Source organism: Delphinus delphis, chromosome X (assembly GCF_949987515.2).
Source record: "Delphinus delphis chromosome X, mDelDel1.2, whole genome shotgun sequence".
Classification (NCBI taxonomy): domain Eukaryota; kingdom Metazoa; phylum Chordata; class Mammalia; order Artiodactyla; family Delphinidae; genus Delphinus; species Delphinus delphis.
In genome coordinates this window covers 37,460,570-37,484,945 of record NC_082704.1, presented here as the reverse complement: position 1 = coordinate 37,484,945, position 24,376 = coordinate 37,460,570, and the positions used below count along the sequence as shown (strand labels likewise).

General features: G+C 36.0%; 1 protein-coding gene across 1 annotated transcript in view; it reads left to right on the top strand.

Annotated features, from left to right (window-relative positions):
- IL1RAPL2 (interleukin 1 receptor accessory protein like 2) overlaps window positions 1-19,972 on the top strand; it is a 689,119-nt gene extending 669,147 nt beyond the window's left edge. The window contains exons 8-10 of the mRNA XM_060002166.1: window positions 1,759-1,902; window positions 7,263-7,433; window positions 19,275-19,972. Coding sequence (XP_059858149.1) covers window positions 1,759-1,902; window positions 7,263-7,433; window positions 19,275-19,972 — 1,013 coding nt within the window. The remainder of the gene's footprint in view (window positions 1-1,758; window positions 1,903-7,262; window positions 7,434-19,274) is intronic.
- Window positions 19,973-24,376: the final 4,404 nt, after the last annotated feature.

The window sequence follows — 24,376 nt, the reverse complement described above, 5'->3', positions numbered from 1 at the left end:
AGCTTCTTTCCTTGGAATTGAAAGGGCAGAAGAATCCAAAATTCACCGCAGGTCACATGTTCTTGAAAAGCATTACCAACAGTTCTATGGAGGAAGAGGGAGAAGGAATTTCATCGTCACTTTCCAGAGGAGCTTACAAAACTGTGGTGTAATAAAAAGAACCTTAAATATGAAGTTAGAATAGCTGGACTCAAGTCCCATCTTGGCCACTTCTTAGGTGTATGACCTTGGGTAAGTGAATTAAACTACTGAGTCTTAGATTCTTCAGTGATGAATTTGGACCAACAATTCTTGCCCTAAAGGATTACTTAGAGAATAGATAGTAGACTGGTAGAAAATTTTATCTATAATATACATTACTTGTAGTATATATTATATATGTTCATCTTTTTTCTTAATCTTATTGTTATACTGAGCCTAATTCATCTTGAGCAATAAGCCTATATAGAGACAAGGGACAATCCCAGGGAAAGGCTCATGATTTTACTGTCAAGAGACCTTCAAGAATGGCAGTCTGTCATTGTCATCAATTTGATTTTGGCAGTACCCCAGAATTGATCCATCCAGGGAGGCTGATTGCTGCCAAGCAAACTCATAAGCAACTGATGTACAAACTAAAATGCCACTCCCTTTTTCAGTTTGTAGTTACATGGTAAGCTGAATTAATAATAAAAGAATCACTTGGTAATTGTGGAATTAGATTAAGGGGAGCTTAGCTAATTTTTAAGATAGTTTTATCTGTATTATGTTGAGACCAGTGAATTTCCCTGTCACACAGTGGAAAATATCTCTGGTCTAGTGTCTTCCAGATTCAGCATTTCTCCTCTGGACATTGCTGAATTCATATTCTAAATTCTTCTCTGACTTCCCCTTTCTCTAAATTCCATGATGCTATCCCCTCTTTTGATGATACACCCTAGATTTTGTTAATATCACTAATTAAGCTACATGTAAGTCACTATTTCCTGGGCCTAGGATATACTATGTCTCCTTCCATTATGTGTTGATTTAATTGTTCCAACTCTCAGAGTTCTAGCGGTGCCCCACTGGAAAAGCCTAAGGCTGCTATCAGGTAGCCTGGTGTTGGCTGAATAGGCCAAGTGATTAGCCTAGATTTCTCATTCTCTTTTAGCCCCATTGGGCATATTATATCACATACAAATTATAGTCATTTATTCAGATAAGTAGGGGAAATGGATAAGCTAATTTCCCTGCCTACCTTCTATTGGATTATGTTCTACTGTGGTTAAATGAAACAGTTAAATCCTGTAGGCTCATCGGATTTTATTTGATTCTGAGAATAATTTTATGATGCTGTTCTCCTGTAGAAGAATAGGGCCTGTGGCCTAAGAAGTATTAGATTGTAATCTTGCTAAGCCAAAAGATAATTTAACAGAAACAACAAAATATTGGACCTGAACCCAGTAAAAGGCAGCTCTAATAGTTTCCTGAAGTACACTTAAAGCAAAAGTATACATGTGAGGTCTAGATGTGTTCAAAACAAAGTGGGAGAGACTATTCTTTTTCAGATAGACATCACTTTCAACAGTAAAAATTTTCAAATATTTAGAAAAGAGTTAATTTAACAAGAAATTGATTTACACAAATGTATCAAGAATGCATCTACTTACTGCATTAAGCAAGAATCTTCTGTAAAGAAAAACAGAATGGGTTGTACATCTTAGAGACTAGAAATATGGGAAGTTCCTCAGTGTTGCTGATTTAATTACCTTTTCCTGTTTATTTTATTTGTTCCAGATTTAATCTACAAAATTGAACTTGCAGGAGGCCTGGGAGCAATCTTTCTCCTCCTTGTACTGCTCGTGGTCATCTACAAGTGCTACAATATTGAATTGATGCTCTTCTACCGACAGCATTTTGGAGGTGATGAAACTGCAGATGGTAAGCTATCTCTTATTGTTCAAATTCAATTAAAAGGCATGAATTTGTGATTATGTAAGAGAATATCCCTATTCTTAGGAGATACATGATGAAAAATTTAGAGTTAAAAGGCTATGACTAATGCAACTTACCCTCAAATAGTTCAGAAAAAAATGGTATTAATCTATCAAGAAAGACAGCAAAGGGGAGAAAATATTAATAGATGAACCTGGGTAAAGAATATATGGGTGTTATTTAAAATAATTTTATTTCTTGAAATTTATTTCCAAAAAAATAGTTTAACAAGGAGATATTAGTTGGTCAGGAGATCAAACAATTGCTGTCAAAGCCCTTTCCCTTATTAAGAAAGAAATTAAGAATCAATTTCATTTTTTTCTTCCAGAAAATTCAAATTTAGGCACAGATCATATTTAGCTCTTCCTGGCATTGAAAAAAACAAATTATTCAAAAAACATATTAAAAGCTATGGAGATACTCATTTTAAAGCTCATAGTACATCTGGACTGATATATTTTGTATGATTGTAGCACAATTCTCAAAGGTGACCTCAATGGAAAAAAATTCAGAATGTGGCTTATAATTTTCTTCTGTTTGCCATTTATGGCCCTTGAAAATCTTATATATGAAATATCAACAAAACGTTGTATTGAGCCTTGTTTCTTTGAACATTCAAAAATGATTTAATTTTTCAAGAGAACAAATTATCATATTTCCAATCAATATCAATAAGAAATCATTACATATCACTCCTTATGCATACAGTCCTCACCCACAAACTACTATAAGCCTTGGAAACATGTGTATGGAATGCCTTAGGTAAGCCAAGATAAAAAAGAAGTTCAATTGTAAGTCATTACTTTAAAAAGCCAGATTTAAATTTTAGTTTTCATTCTATTGGAATAATGAAAGTTAGAGCTTTTGTTTGTTTTGAGATCCTCAAAGGAGAGCAGTTTATGATTTTGTTTTATTTATATAGTGATAGGAGAAAGGCAGAGTGGTGAATGTAACATCAAAATTTTTGAAGAATCTTTGATTTTGGTCTTATTGTTACTATTATATGAACAATGATATGAGTGTGTTTTAATTGACTTTTATGTTTCCACAGTAAATTCGACAAATGCTGTTTGGTGAATACATATGCATGCTCATTATCAAAGCAGTGTATTTACCTAATGATTATAGCAGCCTATTTAAAAGTACCAAAGACCCTTATTTAGATATATCTTCAATATGAGAAATTAGGGCCTGTTCTGATGATAATTACATGCTCCAACAATATGTATGAAAATGTAGTCAATTACCTTCAGTTTCTGTATACAATAATTAATATTGAAAGATCTGACTTCTTAACCTGCACACATAAAATAATGAGATGAAATATGCTATTGAGGAAAATTTCACTGGTTCCCAAGCGCCAACAAATGGCTAAAGTATCTAACTGGGAATGTTAAAGATGCATTGTCTATATGAAAGTACATGAAAGGGAGTCTGCTCTGATTCATTTGCTTTAGGTCATGATTACAAGCAATTTGTTAATACTTTCTGCAAGAGGTGATATAGTTTATGAAGTTAATCTGAAATAATTACTTTCATCACCCATATCCAATAATCCAGACTAACTGATCAGTTGTAGTACATATTTGTAAGATTAAATTCATGCTAATATCATACGACATTTTGCATCTATATCGCCAATGTGGTCCATGTGGCCAAAGATGACAAGTAATCTAGAGCATTTTGGTTAGAGAATTGTGTGTATTGGTTCCAAACCAATTATCTTAGGGAAAAATTCAATTGGGGGGGAACTTCAAGGATTTTCAGCAGGAAGGAAAATTAAAATAGTTTATATTCCTACATGGAAACTTGGACTTTAAACACACAATCTCTGTACTAGCTGAATAGAATACTAAAAAGTCAGCAGATATGTAGTGAGGATGAATAAATGAATATTAAAGCCCTTCTAGAAATATCCAGTTTCATGATGCCAAATGTCAGCTGGATAGCCTACTGAATTTTCATTTCTTTATTTAAATATTTTGACATCTCATAGACACACCATAGTTTTACCCATGTACTTTTTGTTCATGTTTTCTCTTGGATTCATATCTATGGTAGCATTTCCTGAAAGTTCTTATAAAAATGCCATATTTTTTATAAAATAAAATCTATCAAACTGACTTCTTAAACATTTTTGATATAATTCATTTCATTTCATCAATGATTGCTTCATTTATTTGATCTTTGAATTATGCAGTCATTAAATACTTATTAAGTGTCTACTGTGTGCCAAGCACTATGAATGATGTATATACTTACATATATTCTTCACCTGGATTAACCCTACACACACACACACACACACACACACACACACTGGTAGTATAGTAGGCATTGGAGACACAATAATCAACAAAGTTACACAGTCTTTGCACTTTAGAAGCTAAGGATTTAGCACTGTGTTTAGCAGAGCCCCAGAAGAACTACATTGTAAACAGGAATGGCTTCCTAATGGTGAACAGGATTAAAATGAGATTTTAAAATGGAAAGGACAGTGTGACAACAGGAAACTTCTTCCACAGAGAGTTTGGTTCCCTTTGTCATAACTTCTCTCTTCATTGGTAACAGCATACCTATGGTGACCACTGTGCGAGCCTTCTTCCTTGTAATGTTTTGTCTCCATCGTGCTGTTTTCTGGTTCCTCAGTTGAACTTAGTCAGCATGATTTAACACAGAGGAATTCTCATTAGCCTCACCTAGCAAAGTGGTGTTGCTGAATTGCCATTCGGTTTTAAAACAATATTCAGGACTTGCTGTTAACCTTTATTTGCATCATATTGTTGATATTGCTCTATCCATCTTGCTCCTCTTTGTGAGCAACAGCTGTGGCTCTTCATGAGGTTTTCTTGGCTGTCTACATAGAGCTGAAGTGCACTTTTAAAACTGTTGCATCTGCATCACTGCTTGCTCACTAGCTGGCATCCTAGACCTTCTGGGACATCTGACATGGTGGCTTGAGAGCTCTCTTCCTGCTCTGGCCAGCTACCATAAGCTCTTCACCTTTAGTTCACCTTAAAGGGACATGACTGAAAACAGAAGCAACCATTTTCCAAAGAATGATGTGTTTCTAGAATGTTATGTACAATTTGTTATCCAGGTGTGTTGGGTGTTAACACATAGCAAAGATATCCATTTTCTTTCTCATAACTTGACTTGGGATATGCAAATATAGCAATATTTTCTGGAAAAAAAGTCTTTGTAGCATCACCTATATTAGAATATAGGTGAAGCAAGTAAGGATAGGACCAGGGATATGTGAGATTAGGCATGGTTGGAGGGCAAATAGTCATAGTCAGGACAAGCAATATGGCATGAGTCTAGAAGTTCTGGCCAGATGGGTGAAAGAGTCAGGTAGTCATTGCAGATGGCTAGCTCATAATAGATGCTCAACAAATCACTGTTGAATGAATTAATAAGTGGTTGCATTTCAGGAGGTTTGTAACATAGAGTTATCAAAGTCAGAGGAAACTAGGGTCTAGTCTAACATTATGAAGTTTGAGGCAGCAACACCATCCATCAAGAACAATGAAATACAGTCTGCTCATAGAAATGGATCTGTTTGTCCTTTGGCCTATTTTATTCTTCCAGCTGTGTATCATCGGCAGCTCTCAGTCCCAGGTGAGTAATTATAGCTGGAGAAAGTCAAGGGCCTGCAGGTGCATCCTGAGCTTGATTGGAACAGGGGCAGAGGTGCTAGGATTACCAGGAGGTTCTTACATTAGCATTGCTTATGAACATTCTCACTTCCAAGTGGCGTTTTATGCATAACAGCAGAATGTGCCCCATTTGTAAGCCAAGTGATCTCAACTATCAGGGCAGTCCTTCATGTGCATCTGCTTCTAGGCAATCAAGTACCCAACCAAGGTTCACAGCAGTCTTTTCCAGATAGAGGACAGGCTAAAGAGAAGCCTCCTGGCTTCAGGCACCATCTTAATATAAATAAGCAGAGTCCCGTTCATGTGGGGGTAGTGAAGCCTGGAATCTTACTAGACTTAGAACAATATAATCCTGCCTCAGTTATCACTAGATAGTCAGGGGGTGCTGCGTACTCCTACCATAGGGTATTTATATCTCTTTATATGCCTATCACATATTCCTCTTTCAGCAGGTAGAACCACATTTTAGTGGTATAGGGAAGTGAGTGGCTGCTTCATCTTGTAAATTAACTTTTGGTCAAGTTCTAGCTATATTCTAATCAGGTCTGTTTTAATGGAAAATATTTCTGTGTTTTAGAAACAAATCCTGAAATGTTTGCTGGTCTTTTAAAATTATTATTTGCAAGTAACTAGATTTAAAAAATACTAATAGTTCCATATGAGTCTAGGTTCATTACATTAACTTTTAAATTTTTTTCTATAAATAAGGGAATTTTGAAAACCAATATAACTTTTCCAATGTGTTCCTTCTAAAACCAGCGGGGACTAATACTTTGAGAAAGAACTGCATATATATATATATATATATATATATATATATATAGAGAGAGAGAGAGAGAGAGAGAGAGAGAGAGAGAGAATTTTCTCTTTGGGGAGACTGGCTCTGAGCCAATATAGCAAAGGAAGAAAAAATACATTCTCAAAGCACAGTTAACCCTCTGACTAAATGTGTGAAGGGAAAACCTAATTTGGCAATATTGGAAGGATGTATATTCTGAAACAAAGGGTTCTTTTGGTAGCTTGTGTCAAATTAGTTGGCCATGGATTGAACAAGAATAACAGGCAATGCACTTGTATAAAACCCAGCTGCTGTCTCTAATATTTGGTAATGAACTGCATTTTGTATATAAGGATGACGACACTAACCAACTGGAAGTATGGCATGTGCTACAAGTAGTGTCTCCAGGAGTGAGGCTGGATTATTTCGATCTTCCACACTCTAGGGCCCAGCCCCTCTTGGAGCTCTTACACATATTTGTGCAAACAAGGTATAGTCTGTGACCGAGTAACAGAGCCAAGCCAACTGGCACAGAAAGAGTTCAAATCCATGAGTCTATTTAGTCCTGCATTCAAACACACTGAGCTGATCATTCACACCAAAAGTCACAAATAATAGTTCTCTTTTATTCTGTCCTGACTATATGTTGCCCACTGCATAACAGTTCCAGTTCATATCCTACGACTATAACTAAGTTATGTTGAAATGTACTAGACTTCTTATAGCATTGCATGTAACTTATTTTTTCCAGTTATTAATGACAGTCACTAATTATAGTGCATATTCCAGCCTGTTAATGATTATAGACATTTAGTACTTAAAGAGAACCTAATGATACATACAACCCTTTTGTTTTCTTTGTTTCTAAGACAACAAGGAATATGATGCCTATCTCTCTTACACAAAAGTGGACCAAGATACTTTGGAATGTGACAACCCTGAAGAAGAGCAGTTTGCTCTTGAAATACTGCCAGATGTGCTAGAAAAACACTATGGATATAAACTCTTCATCCCAGAAAGGGACCTAATTCCAAGTGGAAGTAAGTACTTTCAATTTTTGTATTTTAAAAGTTTGGCTTCACTTAAGTTATGTGGAGACTTCATATGTCAGAGCCAAGTATTTAGATAGGTTTCCTTACAGGAGATTTTATTAAATTCAAATTTTTCCCCAATACCTGTGTTCTGACTTTCTAGCATCCAAATTTTTTTAAAGGCACTCTCATTTATATTTTAGGTATGGTTTTTAAATTGTGCTTTAATGGTATGCTTTATTATATTGCCTTAGTGTTCTGAGAAAATGATGATCATTAAAAAATGTGTATAAGTCAGATATTTTTTGCATTTCAGACTTTTTGCATTTCAGATTTTTTGCATTTCAGATTTTCAATGCATTTCAGTTCCAAATCTGGTCTTCTGTCATTGTGCTTCTACTTATACCTACAATCATTGTCACTAATAACTCTGAATTTATGCTTTAATACTCATTTCCAGATTTGCAGAAGAAAATCCACTTAAAAATGAAAGTGAGGCCATGGCGTATGGCACCTTCACTGTGTATTTAAATTCTTTTTAAGAAGTTCTAGACTATGTAGGCTTGAGTGCTACTTTTAAATTATGCTACATATTGAAAGCTATATATGAGCTTACAGAATAAATTCAGGTTCAAGTAAAAATATATACTTTTTTCCTGTTTCTGTTCAGTGTACTGTACACAGTAAAGTGTGAGGTAAATACAGAAAAGATATGGTCTCTGCCCTCGAGCTTGAAATGCCATTGAGGGAACATAAAAGTGCTAGAATTCATTTGCATGTCTATATTAATATCCTTGAGAGGGGGAGATTAAGCTGTGACCACAAATCAGAATATGGTAATTTATACACATGGGCTAACAAAATTTAAAAGCTTATATATTTAGTACTTCACAGTATATAGAATATTTTCACATACATTATTTCACATACATTATTTTCACATACATTATTTCTTTTCATCTTTACAATAACCCTATGTGGAGAAAGAGCAGGTACTGTTATCTTCATCTTACAGATGAGGAAATAAGGCCTGAAAGAAGTCCAAGACCAGTCAGCTGGCAAATGGTAGAGATGGAATAAGAACCTATATCTGTTTGATTCCGGTTCTCACTTCTCTAGATCACGCTATTTATTCCTCAATAACTTTTATTCAGATTATCAGAAGTCTACTGTGGTCAGTAAACTGACAGGAAACAAATTGAAACAACTGAGTTTTTTTGTTCATCTCTTTTTTCAGTGTGCATACATTTCTGTATATGTTTGGGTTTGCACATGAGTATGCACACTTACACATGTATAGAAAGAAACCAGACAATATTTTCTGGTATATTACTTTCTACAAATGTAATATTTCCCCAAATTTCTTCCCATGGTCCTCTCCTCGCTTCTTTCTGTAATTTCCTTTATTTTCATGACTTTAAATACCACTTCTACATTGATCGAGCCCCAAGGAACATGCAGATACCTCAGAGTCATTTTTGATTCTTTTGTATCTCTCTCCCAAATCCAGTGCCCATTGCATCTTTTCCATTACCACTTCCACTATTCTAGTATAGGCCCTAATCACCTCATTCCTGAATGTTGATTACTCTCTGCCTTCCCTATTTTTCCTCTTACGCATCTAGTCCCACTAATATGTATACCTCCTTGATCATGTCTCTCCCCTATTCAACAACCTTAAATTCTTCACCATTTCTTATAGGATAATATCCATTAACCCTTAGCTAAACACTGCTACAGTCTGGTGCAACACTTTTGTTCATGTTAGCCTCCTACACCTTTACAAATACTATGTATACTCTCCATAACACTGCCTCTGTGAAAAGTCCATAATAATTTCTCTAGCCCTAGAGTATGTGGTGTATAATCACTTGTTTGACTATAAATTTTGTACTCCTTACTCCTGTGATATTTTGTATTATTTTCTTTTTTTAATGTAGTGTTCCAGCTATTTGTCTTATCTTCTCAGCAAAACTATAAGCTCCATGAGGGCAAGTACTGTCTCTCATTCATCTTCATACACCTGTTATCATCTACCAAAATACCTAAACTCAGTAGATGCTTCATAGATGCTTGTTGATTTTGTTTTAATAGTATTGGTTTAAGACAAGAGGAAATAATAAGAATGAAATAAGTAAAAATGTTAATTTTTGCATGACAGTATCTGAAAGGCATTTTTTTAACAAAGTGAATGTGAAATCTAAACAAGGAGCTTTCTGCTGAAAGAAAAAAAATGTAGTTAATAGGAATAGTTTCAGTCCTAATGTGTATACTACTTTTATTTTTTCAGATATTAGAAAGAATATCTACAAGAGGTTGAGCAATCATTAATGAAATATCAAAAATATCCCTTTACTATTTTTTGGTTTAATTCCTTAGATTCCTATGCACTTTTTGCATTTTTGCCAAGAGCATCTTGTTAACTATCAAAATTCTGCAACATCGATTTTTAGAGTGATAGTGTACTAAATTGTATTAAAGTAATATCATTACCAAAGTGGAATTTATACTCTATGTCAAGTCACCTTCAGTAGGATTCAATATGGATTCAATTTCTGCCTTATTGCATTACAAAATTGTTGGCACCACAATAGACAGTCTTTATCAACCCAAGTGACTTAAAAATGTCACCCTTCATGTCCGAACACATCAAATTTGATTATCTTTCTTCTGACCTGGAAAACAATGCTTCAACATTGTGCACATCAGAAAAGGAAATAGGGACAACATGGAATACAGGCGAGTCACTTTACCTGAGACTCAGTAGATGACACTTGCTTATTATATAAAGAAGCAGCTATTGTGCATGGGTGAGAGTGAGACCCAGAGAGCATGAGAGTGAGAGAGATGCATCCCCAAACTGTGTTCTCTTAGTTCTCTCAGATAGTCTATTTTGATGATGACAGGCCAATTGAATCAACCTGCTGTGTCAATTTAGCCAAACAGGTGGTAGACTATTTTACACCTCATTGAGTCAGCTAGTTGACTGGCTAAATTGATTGAAATTGATTAGTTGTTTTGGTGTATCACAGACAGGTCTGAATGTCCTCCTTGACCATGGGGTATGAGGCTTACACAAGCCATATTTCCTAGCACAAAACTACAAGATTTTAGTTGAGGACTATAACACGCTACATAAGAGATAATAGAAGGTTGTCACCTCATATACCCTGGCATTTAAAGAACTCAAAATAAAAATACTCAAGATGATGTTATTAGGGAGAAGAGAGATTTTTATAGTCCGTAGAAGATCATTTTAGTGTTTTTGAGATTGTACAACAATTAGACTGAGCAGGGACTTGGATCCTGGGTACTCAGTGGTACACAGGAAGACTCCTTTTACAACTAAGCCATTTGGGACAACTATGCAGTTTTTAGATGCAACCACTGGAGGGTGTTTGATTTTAATCCTTCCTTCCTGAATGAGGAAATTCATGTTCTCTGAATTCCAATTTGCGAGTGTAACCTGCAAAGGTTCTTAAAAAGGCCCTTTGACCATTTTTCTTTTCCATCAACATTTCAGAGCTGGCTGAGCAGTCACCATGTCACGATTAACGAGTTTTTCCTTGGCATTTTTAGCACGCATTCAGGAAGTCGATGAAGTATATGAATAATATACTTGATTTACACATGAATGACAGAGTAGAACATTTTGGACTTGGTGTATGTGTGTTATTAAAGAAGCTTCTGTGGTCTGTAGTTGCAGCCATTGGTACAGATTTAACAGGCTATGCTATATAAATATAGACACATTCCTGTGGGGGGGGGGAAGTAGTTACAATATTATAAGCTATGTTTGTCCCTCACATCTCATTTAAAACATGTTGACCCAAGACTGCTCCTTCCTCTAAAAACTAGCAATGAGGCCTTTGAGAATTGTAAAATCAGACTTCATAATATCATTCTTGACCTACAACAATAATTTTCTATGAATCAAACTAATGAAGTCTATGACATAAACCCATTCATGTTTAATGCCTTCACTTTTGATGTATCTTCAGTTTCATTTGTACCACTCTCGTGGTATTCCAATTCAACCTCATCAACACACAAATATTTCTAATGTATACAGTTTCAGAAGTACATGAATGGGTGTCCCCCACCCTTCTTCCTCCCCCTGACACCAATGCACGCATGACTGTGAGTTCACAGAAAGCTTCAATATAAAGATGTCACTCTCCAAGGTGAGGTATAGGTAACTGTACCCTTCTCACATGCCCTACTAGAGAAGTGTCGTTTGACCATCATGGAACAGCACAGGTGGGAAGATTTGACACAAACATTTTTCCTAAATGCTAAAACTAAAAGTCTTCAGATCTGGACATTATTTTCCTGGCAGTGACCTACCTTTCCATTCTTGAGCCTGTGGCCAGGATCTTCCTTATGTTTTCTCAGGTTTGGTGCATGAATGTGGCAAGAATTTCTACTTTCCAGTAAAAGTTTGGTCTGTCTCTTCCCAGGCTAGAAACATCTGTAGTAGAATAGCAAAAGCAACTTTGTTGCCAACAGGCATCTGAATGTCAGGAGTGACAGGCAACCAAAAGAAAGCCAGAGAGAAAACACCCTACTCAAACTGCCTAGAGACACAAACTTGAGAAGTAGAGATTTTCTCACCCATGCAGCTGCTGGGTTTTGTGGTGTAAAGTACTCTACACAGAGCACATTGTGTTCATAGGGCCTAGTGGATCCTTTAGGAATGAACAGATGTGCTCTGAAGCTGACAAGTGACCAACAGAACCCAGCTGTGCAGTTGAGATCCTGAGATTGGGGACATTTTTGGATGAGTACCATTTAGGCTTTTGAGCCCATCTTATCTCAGTGTTTCTGCAGAGATTTAAAAGCATAAAAATATAAAAGTTAATCAACTGGTCAGATGGAGAGAATAGTACTCCAAGACTAAAAGTAGAAACAACCCAATCTTATAGCTTTTGTTTGCCCTTAAGAGAAAGCAAGCAAGGTGCTTAAAAGTGCATGTGCAATACTGATTAACAATTATAAATTGAGCTAGTTCTGGCTGAAGTTTTAGAAAAATCTATAGATGATTAAGTGCACATTAAAGAGAAAAAAATCTTTTAAAGTCTTTTAGCTCAGTTTCCTCTTCTAATCATAGGAAGACTATGGGGATCTCTGTGTGAGTTCTTCCTGCATTATTGCACCAGAGAAAGACACTAGTGAGTGAAAAATATTATCGTGCGTATGGCTGATCAGCCATGTCTATTGAAATTATATTTATGAATTTGGCCTCAAATATCAAATTGTCTTTCCATTTGTTTTCATGCTCAAATTTCTATTTGTTTCTCTCACTCAAGAATCCTAGGACTCTTTCAGTAATTTAAGGGAAAATTATAATGTCTGATTACATTCTTGCATGTGCTAGACCTTCCTCCCTATTCTAATCTTCAGTTCTTTAATGGCCATGTGATTGTGCTGACATTGAAATGACAAATGACTAGAGAATACATCTGGTGTCACATGATCCCTAGTCACTTATGAAGTGAGGCATGCAAAAAACATTTTTGTACATGTATCTGTAGCTACTCATTGCCAATAGTTCCTCTAATAGCTGGACATATTGGATACCATTCAAGGAAATTGTCCTTGGGGAGTAATAAATTCCTTTTCCAGGCAATCTGACGTCTGTGACCTAAAAAGTGTGAGGCAGGGGTGACATGCACAGGCATGGAAATTTAACACATTGTGTACAACTTACTCATATGGAATAAAATTAGATAAGCCCACCATCCCCTTCATGTTAGTCAAGAGAGAGGGAACTGTATCCAATATGCCCAGCAAAATACTGCGGTCAATGGACTGAGGTTTCTCATCAATGTTTGAGGTAAAGGAAGAATCCACTGTGTAGAATTTCAATCAGGAAATCTACTTTTTGGATAGCACAAAGAACAGACACCTTAAAAAAAAAGTAGAAGACCAGGATAAAATTGTCTTAAGTACCAAAGGAACCACAGAAAAGACTATATAAGGAGCAAGTTGTCTTGTTCCATATTTATCAAGATTGCACTGATTAGAATTAGTTATATCTACAAATTTTTAGGGCATGAGTTTAAGGGGGAAAAGAGGAGGGGAAGAACATTTTGCAGACTCTCTTTGTTTGCTACTCTCCACATTTTCTTTCTTTTAGTATTCTCTGAATGTGTTCTATTACTTACCTCTATTCTCAGTGAAGAGGTAAAGAGGGAAGAGAAAGAATTTAGAGATGTGGACAACATTCCAGAGTAAATTCTGCCCACTGTCATGCTTCCCTGTCCATCCACTGGTGAAATGCTATAGCAAAAGTAAAGGATTCATTACCAGAAATACAGCCTCCAAACTCAAAACTGTAAATAAATTGTGGTTCCCTGCACTCACAAGGACTCAACAAATCCATGTTAATGTTGATCAACTTTTTAATCAGAATCAGTTAGAACACTTACACTAGTCAACAGAAAACAAAACTCCTGCCAAAAAATTTAGCCCAGTGAACTATGAATTATCAAGCCAAGGACTTAGAGGAGGGGCCAGGGAAGGTTTTTATAGGGCAAGTAATATCACACACTGTTCAGAAAGCCCCCTACTCCCCTCACACACACCTGGCTAAATAAAAAATTTTGTACCCTCAATATCTGTGGCAGACAACACAGATTCTTACATCTGCCAGATACAGAAGCAAGACCCAAAAGCTTTAGCAACGTTGGCCAAGACAAAGAGTGAAGTTGTCAACCTGTATCTCTTTCAATAGGTTAGTATTAAGTATCATTATTTTACATGCAGGTAGTATTTTCAGTAAGACTACATTATAAAGTACCTCACTGTATGCCTCTATTTATACCAGAGGTCTAATAATTTTTTACCAAATATTTAGTGCTGAGTAATACACTTTTTTTGATACATGTGAAACCTGTATTATTTTTGCTGGTTTTTCCTCACCAGTCATAGGAGTGGATCAATCACTGTCAGAAATTGTCTTGATTTTAAGTATTGACTGGTTTATTAAACCCATAGGTTTAATAAATATCACCATTTATAGCTATCAATTAACTAATATTCACTAAAATTGGTGGGGTATTATTCAGTTTTGATGCATCCTATCTCACCCTAATGATTTTTCTGTTTAACTGATATTGGTTGTACATAGCTGTGAATATAAGCCAACCAAGATTCTATTATTTGAACCTGGCAAAGTAATAAATTATGCTTTTGTTTACAGACTAAGTATTTGTCTTTTAATTTTTAATATGCTGTCTGCCCCTAATAATGATCCTGACATAAGTGGAAGTGTCAACACAAAGATAATTTATAAGTAGCTAATTGATTAGTTTGATAAATCATATGGTTAGTAGGCAGTAGCAAGACCACATAGAAATTCATGAATGAGAGTGTTTTCACCTTGTCCTTCTGCCTACATCTGCAGTAGATTCAAAGCCTGGCATTTAAGAGTACTGAGTTCTTTTGGGAAAGAATATACATCCCATTAGAAGCAATTTCTTGGGGCTGCCATTATATTCTTTCTGCTTCTATTTTGTCCTTTTATTTCTTCCTTCAGTTTACATTTTGCTTTGTTAATGTGTCCTGTTTTCAAGTCACTTTTGTAGACTGAATTCTATTTTTCTAAATACACTGGAATTTTGGTTTATACAACTGTCCGTTTTTTTTGTTTGTTTGTTTTTTTACAAAATTGTGACGATCACAAATAGGTTAAGTGTAATAGCTTTGTTTCATGGCTGATAATCTAGTGTGGTTTCATAGCCTTGTTTAGAGAAACAGAATGCTGTCAGACACAACCCTCTTTAGTTTTTTCTGTCATCGTAAGTTACTTCAAACTAAAATCTGCAAAGAAATAATGACCTTTCATTTAAGGGATACTTTATATTTTTATGTGGAAAAAAAGAGTCTTTTAAGGGATTCCTGCTACTCAGTTGCTAAATTTGCCTGAACAAGTCAGGGCAAGATTTAGCGAGTATTCTTATGTGCTGTGGATTTAGGGATTTTTTTTTTTGAAAAACATTTCTTTGTTATCTCTTCGTGGTAAGAAACCTTTTAAAATGGTTTCTGAAGTTTTCTAACATGTCTCCCACAAAACCACAGCCCTACCATGACAAACACCACTGCCTGTCATGGACTACACTAGCTATGGACCAGCAATGCCTTAACTTGATGCCTGTTTCTGCTTAGTTTATTTGGAACTTTTCCAAACCTAAACATCCTGATTGGTCTCTAATTCAGGGGTGGCAACCTTTCTCTGTAAAGGTCCAGAGAATAAATATTTTAGGCTTTGTAGGTTATATATGGTCTCTGTTGCATCATATTCTTTATTTCTTTTACAACCCTTTAAAAATGTTTTAAAAAATCATTCTTAGCTCACAGGCCATACAAAAACAGGACATGGTCCTAATGGATCAGGCTCCAATTCACAGTCATTGGATACAGACATGCAACCCCAGGGTAAGGGGAAAATTATTTTGGGCACTTGCTGTGTAGGAGCCAGCAACGACTGCCTGGCTAAAGATTAGCAAGTAAAAAATATTAACTCTACCTGTTGGGTCCCTTGCTAATTTATTTATACTTTTCATGATATCTAGGTCCTTGTTTTTTCCCAAAGATAAAGAGACAGAAAGAAAAGATTTAGGAAGGGAGGGAGAAAGGGGGCAAAGGGAGATAGGCAAAAGAGGAAGGGAGAGTAAGACAGGGGAAGGGAGAAAAAAGTGAGAAAGAAAGCAAAGAGGGAGGTAAAAGGACAAGAGAAACAGCACAGGAAAAGAAAAAAAAAAGAAATGGAGAAAGAAAGAGGAGCAAAGGGGGTGAGAATAAGAAAAAAAAAAACATAGAAAAACAGAGAGAACAAGCCAGAATATGGAAGCTAGGGCACAGTCTCTCCTTCTTTTCCTGAGAGCCAGGCAGCTCTTAGCGGCACCTCCCCAGCTGCTTTCAAACATTGAGGTTGCTGCCCAGCCACTGATCACCATCCCAAGAAGTGAAATGTGGGCTTCACATCTGAAAACTTCCACTTGGTTTTTCACCAAGTGAAATGGAACACGAAATTCAGGGCCCAAGAAAATGGCTCATGTTTTCTTTGGGACACTTGGGCTGTGTCTACCCAGGGAAAATTTAGATGTACTGACTGACTGACTCCAGTGCATATGATTAATGTATATATAGGGCAAACCAGGATAATTCAGACCCTTTTTTCTTCCAGAGCAGGTTTTCAGCCGGAATTATCTGGATGGTTGCCTCAACTCTCCACTAGGCTTTGCCAGGATAAGCACAGCCAGTGTAGTATGCAGGAGACAGGGACCACTCCCTCTCTCCAAGGTTCCCTTCAACACCCACACCCTGTGCAGCTGAGTGTAGTGGGATCTGTCCTGACAGGCATTCTTTCTGGGGGCAAGTGAAAATTCTGTTTAATGAATCTCTAAGAAGCCCCCCAAACCCTAAATTTTGCATTCTGCTTAGCTGTCAAATGGCAAAGTGTAATAGAATGGTGAAGGGGGAGAACAATATTAATGCGGAAAAATGTTGTACCCTGTTCCCTTCCCCAATCAAGAAAGAGGATAATAAAGCCAAAGCCTATGACTTCCCAGTCAAATTCATTAGTGTGTATGTATATAGTTTCTCTTATGACTGAACACTTGAGTTGTAATTTTCTTGAAATGGATAGAGATATGTATAGCTATACCTTTTGTTTTTAAAAGTATATTTTAAAAATAAATTACATCCCAACACATAGAAACAGCGTTGTTCATAGAGGTATAGTTTCTGTGACAAATGTGCTCCTGCCAAGGTTTGTACAGATCAATTTTTAAAAATTAAATGTAAAGCTACAATTAATGAGGGACGAATGCTACTTGGAATAATTCCTCAGTAAATCATTTGGTAAGGAATTCTTCTGTAAAAATAACAATTAACTCATACATAACCTGGTAAAACTGTGTTTTCATGGACTCCTGCACTTATACCATGTATAAGTTTGGGGTTTGGTTTTGTTTCATTTTGTTTGGAGGAAAGGTGAAAAGAATAATGGGAAAGATGCATGATAGTTTATTTTACTGTATCTTACAGATCCAACTTCTAATGATGAAGCTTCCCACATAACTTCTTTCTTTTTGGGAGCAGAAAGAAAGGAAGAAAATGAAGAGTCAGAGCTGTTGATACATTGGGATAATATTTTTCCACTCTATTGAAACTTTCTACCTTTCCTTCCATTCTGTTTCACCAGTTCTCTAAATGACAATTACAGAGTGATAACTTCCCCATTGCTACTTGTGTGGTATTTTTGTTTGGTTTTTTGTTTTCATTTTTATTTTTTGCAGATTTCAATGCTGATTTTTTTTCCTTGAAAACGTGATCTCTAAAAGAAAATGCATAAAATTCTTAATGGGTTCCCTCCCCACTTAGAAGTTGCCTTATTCCCTCAGATACAGTCTCTGTAACTACTGCATGAGAAAGTCCTGAAATGTATTAAGTAAAAACCAAAACAGCAGTAACAACAAATTGTTAAATGGGCAATTCTCTGTGTATCTCTCAAAAAGTTTTTTGTTTATCTGTAGGGTGTATAGAAAATTTGCTCTTTTTCACTTGTGAAAGTGTTCTTGCTGCCAAATGGTAGAAATAAAACCCTGGAAAAGAGAGATCATCTGTAAAATATTCATCTGTAAAATAAGTTTCTCTTTTCAAATGGCTTGTACTGGGCTGTTTGGTGGCCCCTCACTGTGTACTGGACGTGACTCCTTGAAAGCAGTCTGTAACCTTGGGCAGATTTGCAGTGACAAATGTTGCTATGCTTCTGTAAGCACTGCTTCTGCTAGAGGGCACTGTACATTAGACAAGGCCTTGTGCTCTGCTTAGTAAAGACAGCTCTCTGTTGCAGCACCTGTGTCCAAGTCTCCATTTGTTAACACATGTGTGTGTTTCCCTTTTTGGCGGATAAGACTTTGGGAAGCACGGTTGCAAAAGGATTATTCCATGGGATAAACAAATCTAGAGTTCGTTGAGTGTTTTTCTACTAGGAAAAGGACATAACTTGTTCACCTCACTTTCAGAATTGTTCCACAAAGTAGAGCAAAGACTTCTCAGTTGATAGACTCCTCCCCCTTTACTGTTCTTTCCACACCACCCCCCACCTCTGACTCCACCCCTCACTCCTCCTCTGAACAAAGAGCAGCTGGTTCAGATTAAACTCATGGGCACACACACACACACACACACACACACACACACACACACACACCACTTCCCTACCTCCGGGTTTGAAGGGCAAAATGGAGAATGTAAGGTTGCAAAGAACAGAAGGTATTCTGAGAAACAAGCTAGGATTGTAGAAGAGATTTTCCACCATCTCTAGCACATTATCTTTGAAGCATTTATATATTTATATATATATATAATATATATATATATTATATATACATAGACCCCCTACTTGTTTAGTAGTTGGAAACTGGGGGAAAAGCAAACCAAACCCATAAATACAGTGACCTTCATTAAAAGGTTCCATTTCTCTTTTCATCAACCCGCTGATTGCTTGTTCACTTAAGAGTACTAACCTTGAAGCCTGCCTTGAATTAAATGATTAAGTAAATAAAAATAACTGAACTACACCTAAGCTCTTAAGAAGTCAGAGTTTATATAGCTAACAGAACACTGTAAGTAATGATGAGGGGAAAGAAAAGTATTAGAAGATTTTTTTTTCATTTTTATTTTTAAGGCAACGAGCCTTCTGAGTGTGCAATACGAGAAAAGAAAATGTGATGTACCTTAGTGAAAGACTGGATCTTTGCTATACTAGGGTGCAAACCTAATGCTTTAAAGACTGGAAATGTCTTTGTTTTACTTTTTCTCTCTTTCTGTGATTTGTAGCCTACATTGAAGATCTCACAAGATGTGTTGAGCAAAGCAGAAGACTTATTATTGTGCTAACTCCAGACTATATTCTCAGACGAGGATGGAGTGTTTTCGAATTGGAAAGCAGACTCCATAACATGCTAGTCAGTGGAGAAATCAAAGTGATTTTGATTGAATGTACAGAATTAAAGGGGAAGGTGAATTGCCAGGAAGTGGAATCACTAAAGCGCAGCATCAAACTTCTGTCCTTGATCAAGTGGAAGGGACCCAAGAGCAGCAAATTAAATTCTAAGTTTTGGAAGCACTTAGTATATGAAATGCCCATCAGGAAAAAAGAAATGCTTTCTCGGTGTCATGTTCTGGACTCCGCAGAACAAGGACTTTTTGGAGAACTCCAGCCTATACCATCTATTGCCATGACCAGTACCTCGGCCTCTCTGGTGTCATCTCAAGCTGACCTCCCAGATTTCCACCATTCAGATTCGATGCAAATGAGGCACTGTTGCAGAGGTTATAAACACGAGATGCCAACCACCACCTTGCCAGTACCTTCCTTAGACAACCACCACACCTATTGTAACCTGCCTCTGACACTACTCAATGGACAGCTACCCCTTAATAATGCCCTGAAAGATACCCAGGAATTTCATAGGAACAGTTCCCTGCTACCTTTATCATCCAAAGAGCTTAGCTTCACCAGTGATATTTGGTAGCGGAAAATCTGAAGTCTTCTGAACAGCTATGTGAGCATAAAAATTTCTGCTATACCAAGCAAAAAGTACACCTAATAACATTGAGGTGCTGAAAAGGTGTTCAAAGAAAAAGGCACAGAAATCACTTTTGTATCTAATTTTTTTGTTTACATTTCCAGAGTAGTGGGGGGATAGAAGGACCTGCTTTTGTAGTATAGTACGTTGTTCCAATGTACAGTTTTGATTTCTTCCTTAAAAGAAAACAATATTAAATTCTATTCTATAGAGTAGGTTTTATGATACCACTTAGACTGCAAGTTTGGTAGGTAAGTTAATATTTATGAATATTTCAGTATTTACATGTTATTTGAAAGCAGGAAATTTAAAGACTTTAACTGAATTTGAAATTTCTGAACTAAGTTTTAAGGGGAAAAGAGAACTTCTATAGAGTAACCAAAAATCAGGAATTATCAAGAAAGAAGTGTTGAGGCATCCCAAGTGGAAGATTGTTTGTAGAGGAAGATCAGTTAAGAAAAAATCTGATTGAAACGTTTAGAACTTCTTCAACATAATGGACAACTTCTGTGTACTAAATCAACACTCATAATGAGAGTTTTTAGTTTTATTAGGGAAGCACATCTTCTGTAGGCAAACTGGTAGGTAGATAAACAATGTACATTTCTTAAGCAAATGAATAGGCTGTTCTTTTAGGATGGTGTTAAACAAATCTTATGGCATTTTAGCCTATTAACAAAGTTTTACACATTTGAAAACACATTTTAAGTTATGCATTTTATTGCTTGCTAAAAAATTCAGATTTGGATTTTTTCCAAATGATCTCTTGACCTGCTATAAGCTTTATATGAAGATGCTCACATCTTCCTACTTTTATTTCAACATCGTTGGAGTTTGAATTTAAATAAATATTGACTGCAAGAGTCAGCAGTAGAAAAGAAATGAAACAATATTCACAGATGAAGTACTAAATGATTCAAGTTTACTAGTGTTAGAGCAGCAATTGCAGTGATTCTCATCTGAAATTTAGTTGTGAAACAGACTATTCTGTACATACACAATATCTGCTTGGCCATGTGTGCAAGGCTCCTTCAGAAGTATCTCTATTCCTGATGCTTCAATATGTATATTTTATAGACTAAACTTCTCTACCCTCACATTGTGACTGTGACTGTACCATATCAGAAAATTCCTGTGAATATCTAACATATTATGAATTTGCTGAAAGGAATGTGCCCCTATTCTAATATTTATTGTGAATTACTACTTTATGTTCTTTCCGATTAATTTTGGTGTGCTCTCCACAAAGATTCCTGTGGGGGGTCAATTGTTAATTGAGTTTCATTCTGGCATTTTGTATATGGTTCTTAAGTCATGTTTTGGGGCAAATATAAACAAGTACAAATGTACACAGTGTGTAAGAATTTTCCCAGTCTTTGTAATTGTGAAACTCAAATGTGTAAGAGAACATTAGGTAACATGTTTTGATTATTTCTTTCAACCTCTTTACATGACTGATTCCCTATAATCCATGGGTTTTGTTCAAAGTACTTGTTTTTCTGCTGCTTTTCTATATCCAGCTGCTCAGAAAATGCATTATGCACCAACAGTATGTGAAACCTTAGCAGTGATACATGTTCATTTCACAGTGGGACAATTAGTTGCTCCTTTAAAAAGTACTGTCCAACGCATAGGTGTTTCATAGATGTATTTTTTTCCACTGAGAAAAGTGATTTTTGCTTCTGTAGAAACTTTAGGTATTTCAAAATGGAAATTTATCGATTCTGAACTGTTTTCCAAGTGTTACAAAGTTGTATTTACTCTCATTGTTCTTTAGTGATATGTGTAATTACTAAGTTAATAACCTGCATGAAATGAGTAGTACATGTTTAAGTGACCAATTGTACTTTTTATTAGTTTGTTTTTCACAGAAGTCTAGATTAATTCAAATAGAATGTTCAGTGGTATTTTTAAACTAATAGTTCTGTATTGAGCATGCCAGTTCTGAAAATATAACATGGGTCTCTCTGCTTCCTTTATTTACAATGATTAAACGTGGGTAGCAATTTGAGTTGGCTGGCCACAATGTGTCCTTTCACTACTAGTAGGTAGTCAAAAACAGAGCATTCACACTTGTGTTGGGGAACTTGACAAGAAACCTTTTCTACCATTTTCAGGAACCAATGTGTACACTATCTATAAAAATTTATTTCTAGATGGCAATTCAAAATTCAATTTTCATCTGAGATTTTTTAAAAAGATATAGCCCATATGGACATAATAAGTATTTAGTCTAGAACATGATGCATTCTTCCAGTTGCTTTCACAGTGGGAAAAATTTTTCTTCTCAGTTTTTCACTGAAATGGATTTTGGAAATTTAGAAAAATACTGATGTAACTAGTTCCCATACATTCATAACAACTTTATATAGCTCATCCACCAACAGTATGCTTACTTTTTAAAATTGAGGCTATTTTAAGGTGAAAAATTCTGAAAATGTCAGAAATTATGAGACAAGTGAGAAATGCACAAAAGCAATAGATACATAGGAAATGAAAACTGCATTAAAAATAAACAACGCTCAGAGAGATGGACAACACATACATGGTTTTAACTTGACAAAGTGTGAAATCCAGCAGGTTTGGCAATCTATGTGCTCCAATCTAACTGGAGACTCTGAAAGGTAGCTGGATGGTTCTTGAAAAGACGTAAGAAGGTATCTCTTCTCATCCCCTCTAAGTCTTAATTGAATTAGATCCAAATATGTTCTGCTTTCAATCACTCTCATTTAAAAATGGGTAAAATGGCACTTGAGGGCTTCTGATAAGACAAACCCAACTTTTCATCATGTGAAAAGTTGATATTTTGTTGAAGATCTGTGGCTGTTTAAAAGTAGGAAATAGGCTTCAGTGAGAGGAGAAACAGTTCGGTTATGAAGGAAATTTATAGAAATTTATACAAGATTTTCAAGAGAACATGGAAATGAGTAGTATCCTATGTATTACCTCTGTAACAAGTTGGAAAATGGCTGGTGTGAGAAAGAAGGAAATCATGGCAAGTAAAAGAAGGAGACTCTCTGATGCACTTGGTGGTTGAAGGGCTTACAAGTATATAGAACCACTGGTTTCAAGCATTTACTGCCCTTTGGCATTTTATTTTTAAATAAATTAGCTGGTTTTCACCAAGTGTTTTCTAGAAGATTAAATAATGACCAAGGGAAATATCCTGAAAATTGAACATATAAATCTTTATGCTCCTTGTATTCATTTTCCAAGGTGAGGTAGTGATCTGATAAAACCAGAGTGAAGTTAAGACAGAAAATAGTTCCATAGTGTCCAGCTAAGTTTGAACACTTGCAATTGTTGTTGCTCTTTTCTGGGAGATAATTTAATGTAGAAAATTGTCTGGCTCAAATTTCTCTATGACTCATGCATTTTTGTTCTAAGATGTTTGATAGGAGGTCACAGTGTTGAACATCAAGGCACTCTGATGAATATACGGGGCTGTTTGATAAACAATAATTCACTTCAAACTCTTTCATATCAAATTTGTCCTTTTTAGAACTAAAATCAGCCATAGGCAATTTAAGAAGATTATTCAGCACTCTAATTGCTGTGAAATCAGAACTTGTAAAATCACCTACACCCATCAAAGCTTGTCTTCCCAAATGCTCACTGCTAGTTAATCAAACAAATTTCTCCAGATATTACTAAAGTCAATCGTGACTATTAGATGCCCACTGTGTACTCTCCACTACAAAAAGTATGATAGAAATATTTTTAAAAAATTGAAGTCCCTGTTCTCAAGTATTTTACACATCAAATGCAAGAAGAAAGGGGTATTTGCAGAACACGGTCCAGTGTAGAAAAATTAATATCATACACACAGAGCTGATAAGTGAGGTGGGGTGATTCAGTCCTGAATTGGGCAAGAGTTAAGTTTGGACAGAGGGAACAAGTAGTGAAAAAAAGGCAATTTCCCAAATGTGGAGAATAGCACATGTAAAGACTGAGGGGGAAATAAGTAAGTCCTATTAGGTGATGAGCAAATTTGGCTAGCAAGGGCAGAAATCTATGTGAGCGCATAATAAAAAATAAGGCTAGGAGAATCTCTGCAACATGCACCTGGTACGGAGAACTAGATGGAGGGAAACAATTGTGTCAGGGAGGCCAGTCGGGGGGCTGTTGTCATAGTCCACACGTGAGGTGATAAGAGATGGAGGGTGATGGCCTGGATATTCTCAAAAAAAAAGGCAAATTTGAGGATGAAGAGGAATAGGCAGGATGTGGGATGTGAAAAATGGAAATGAAGAGAAAACACAGTCAATAAAGACTCCAAAGTTCAGAAAATTTAGTTGTATCAAAGGAATTATTTTAGAATATTTAACTTACCTTCTTAACTGAGCACCC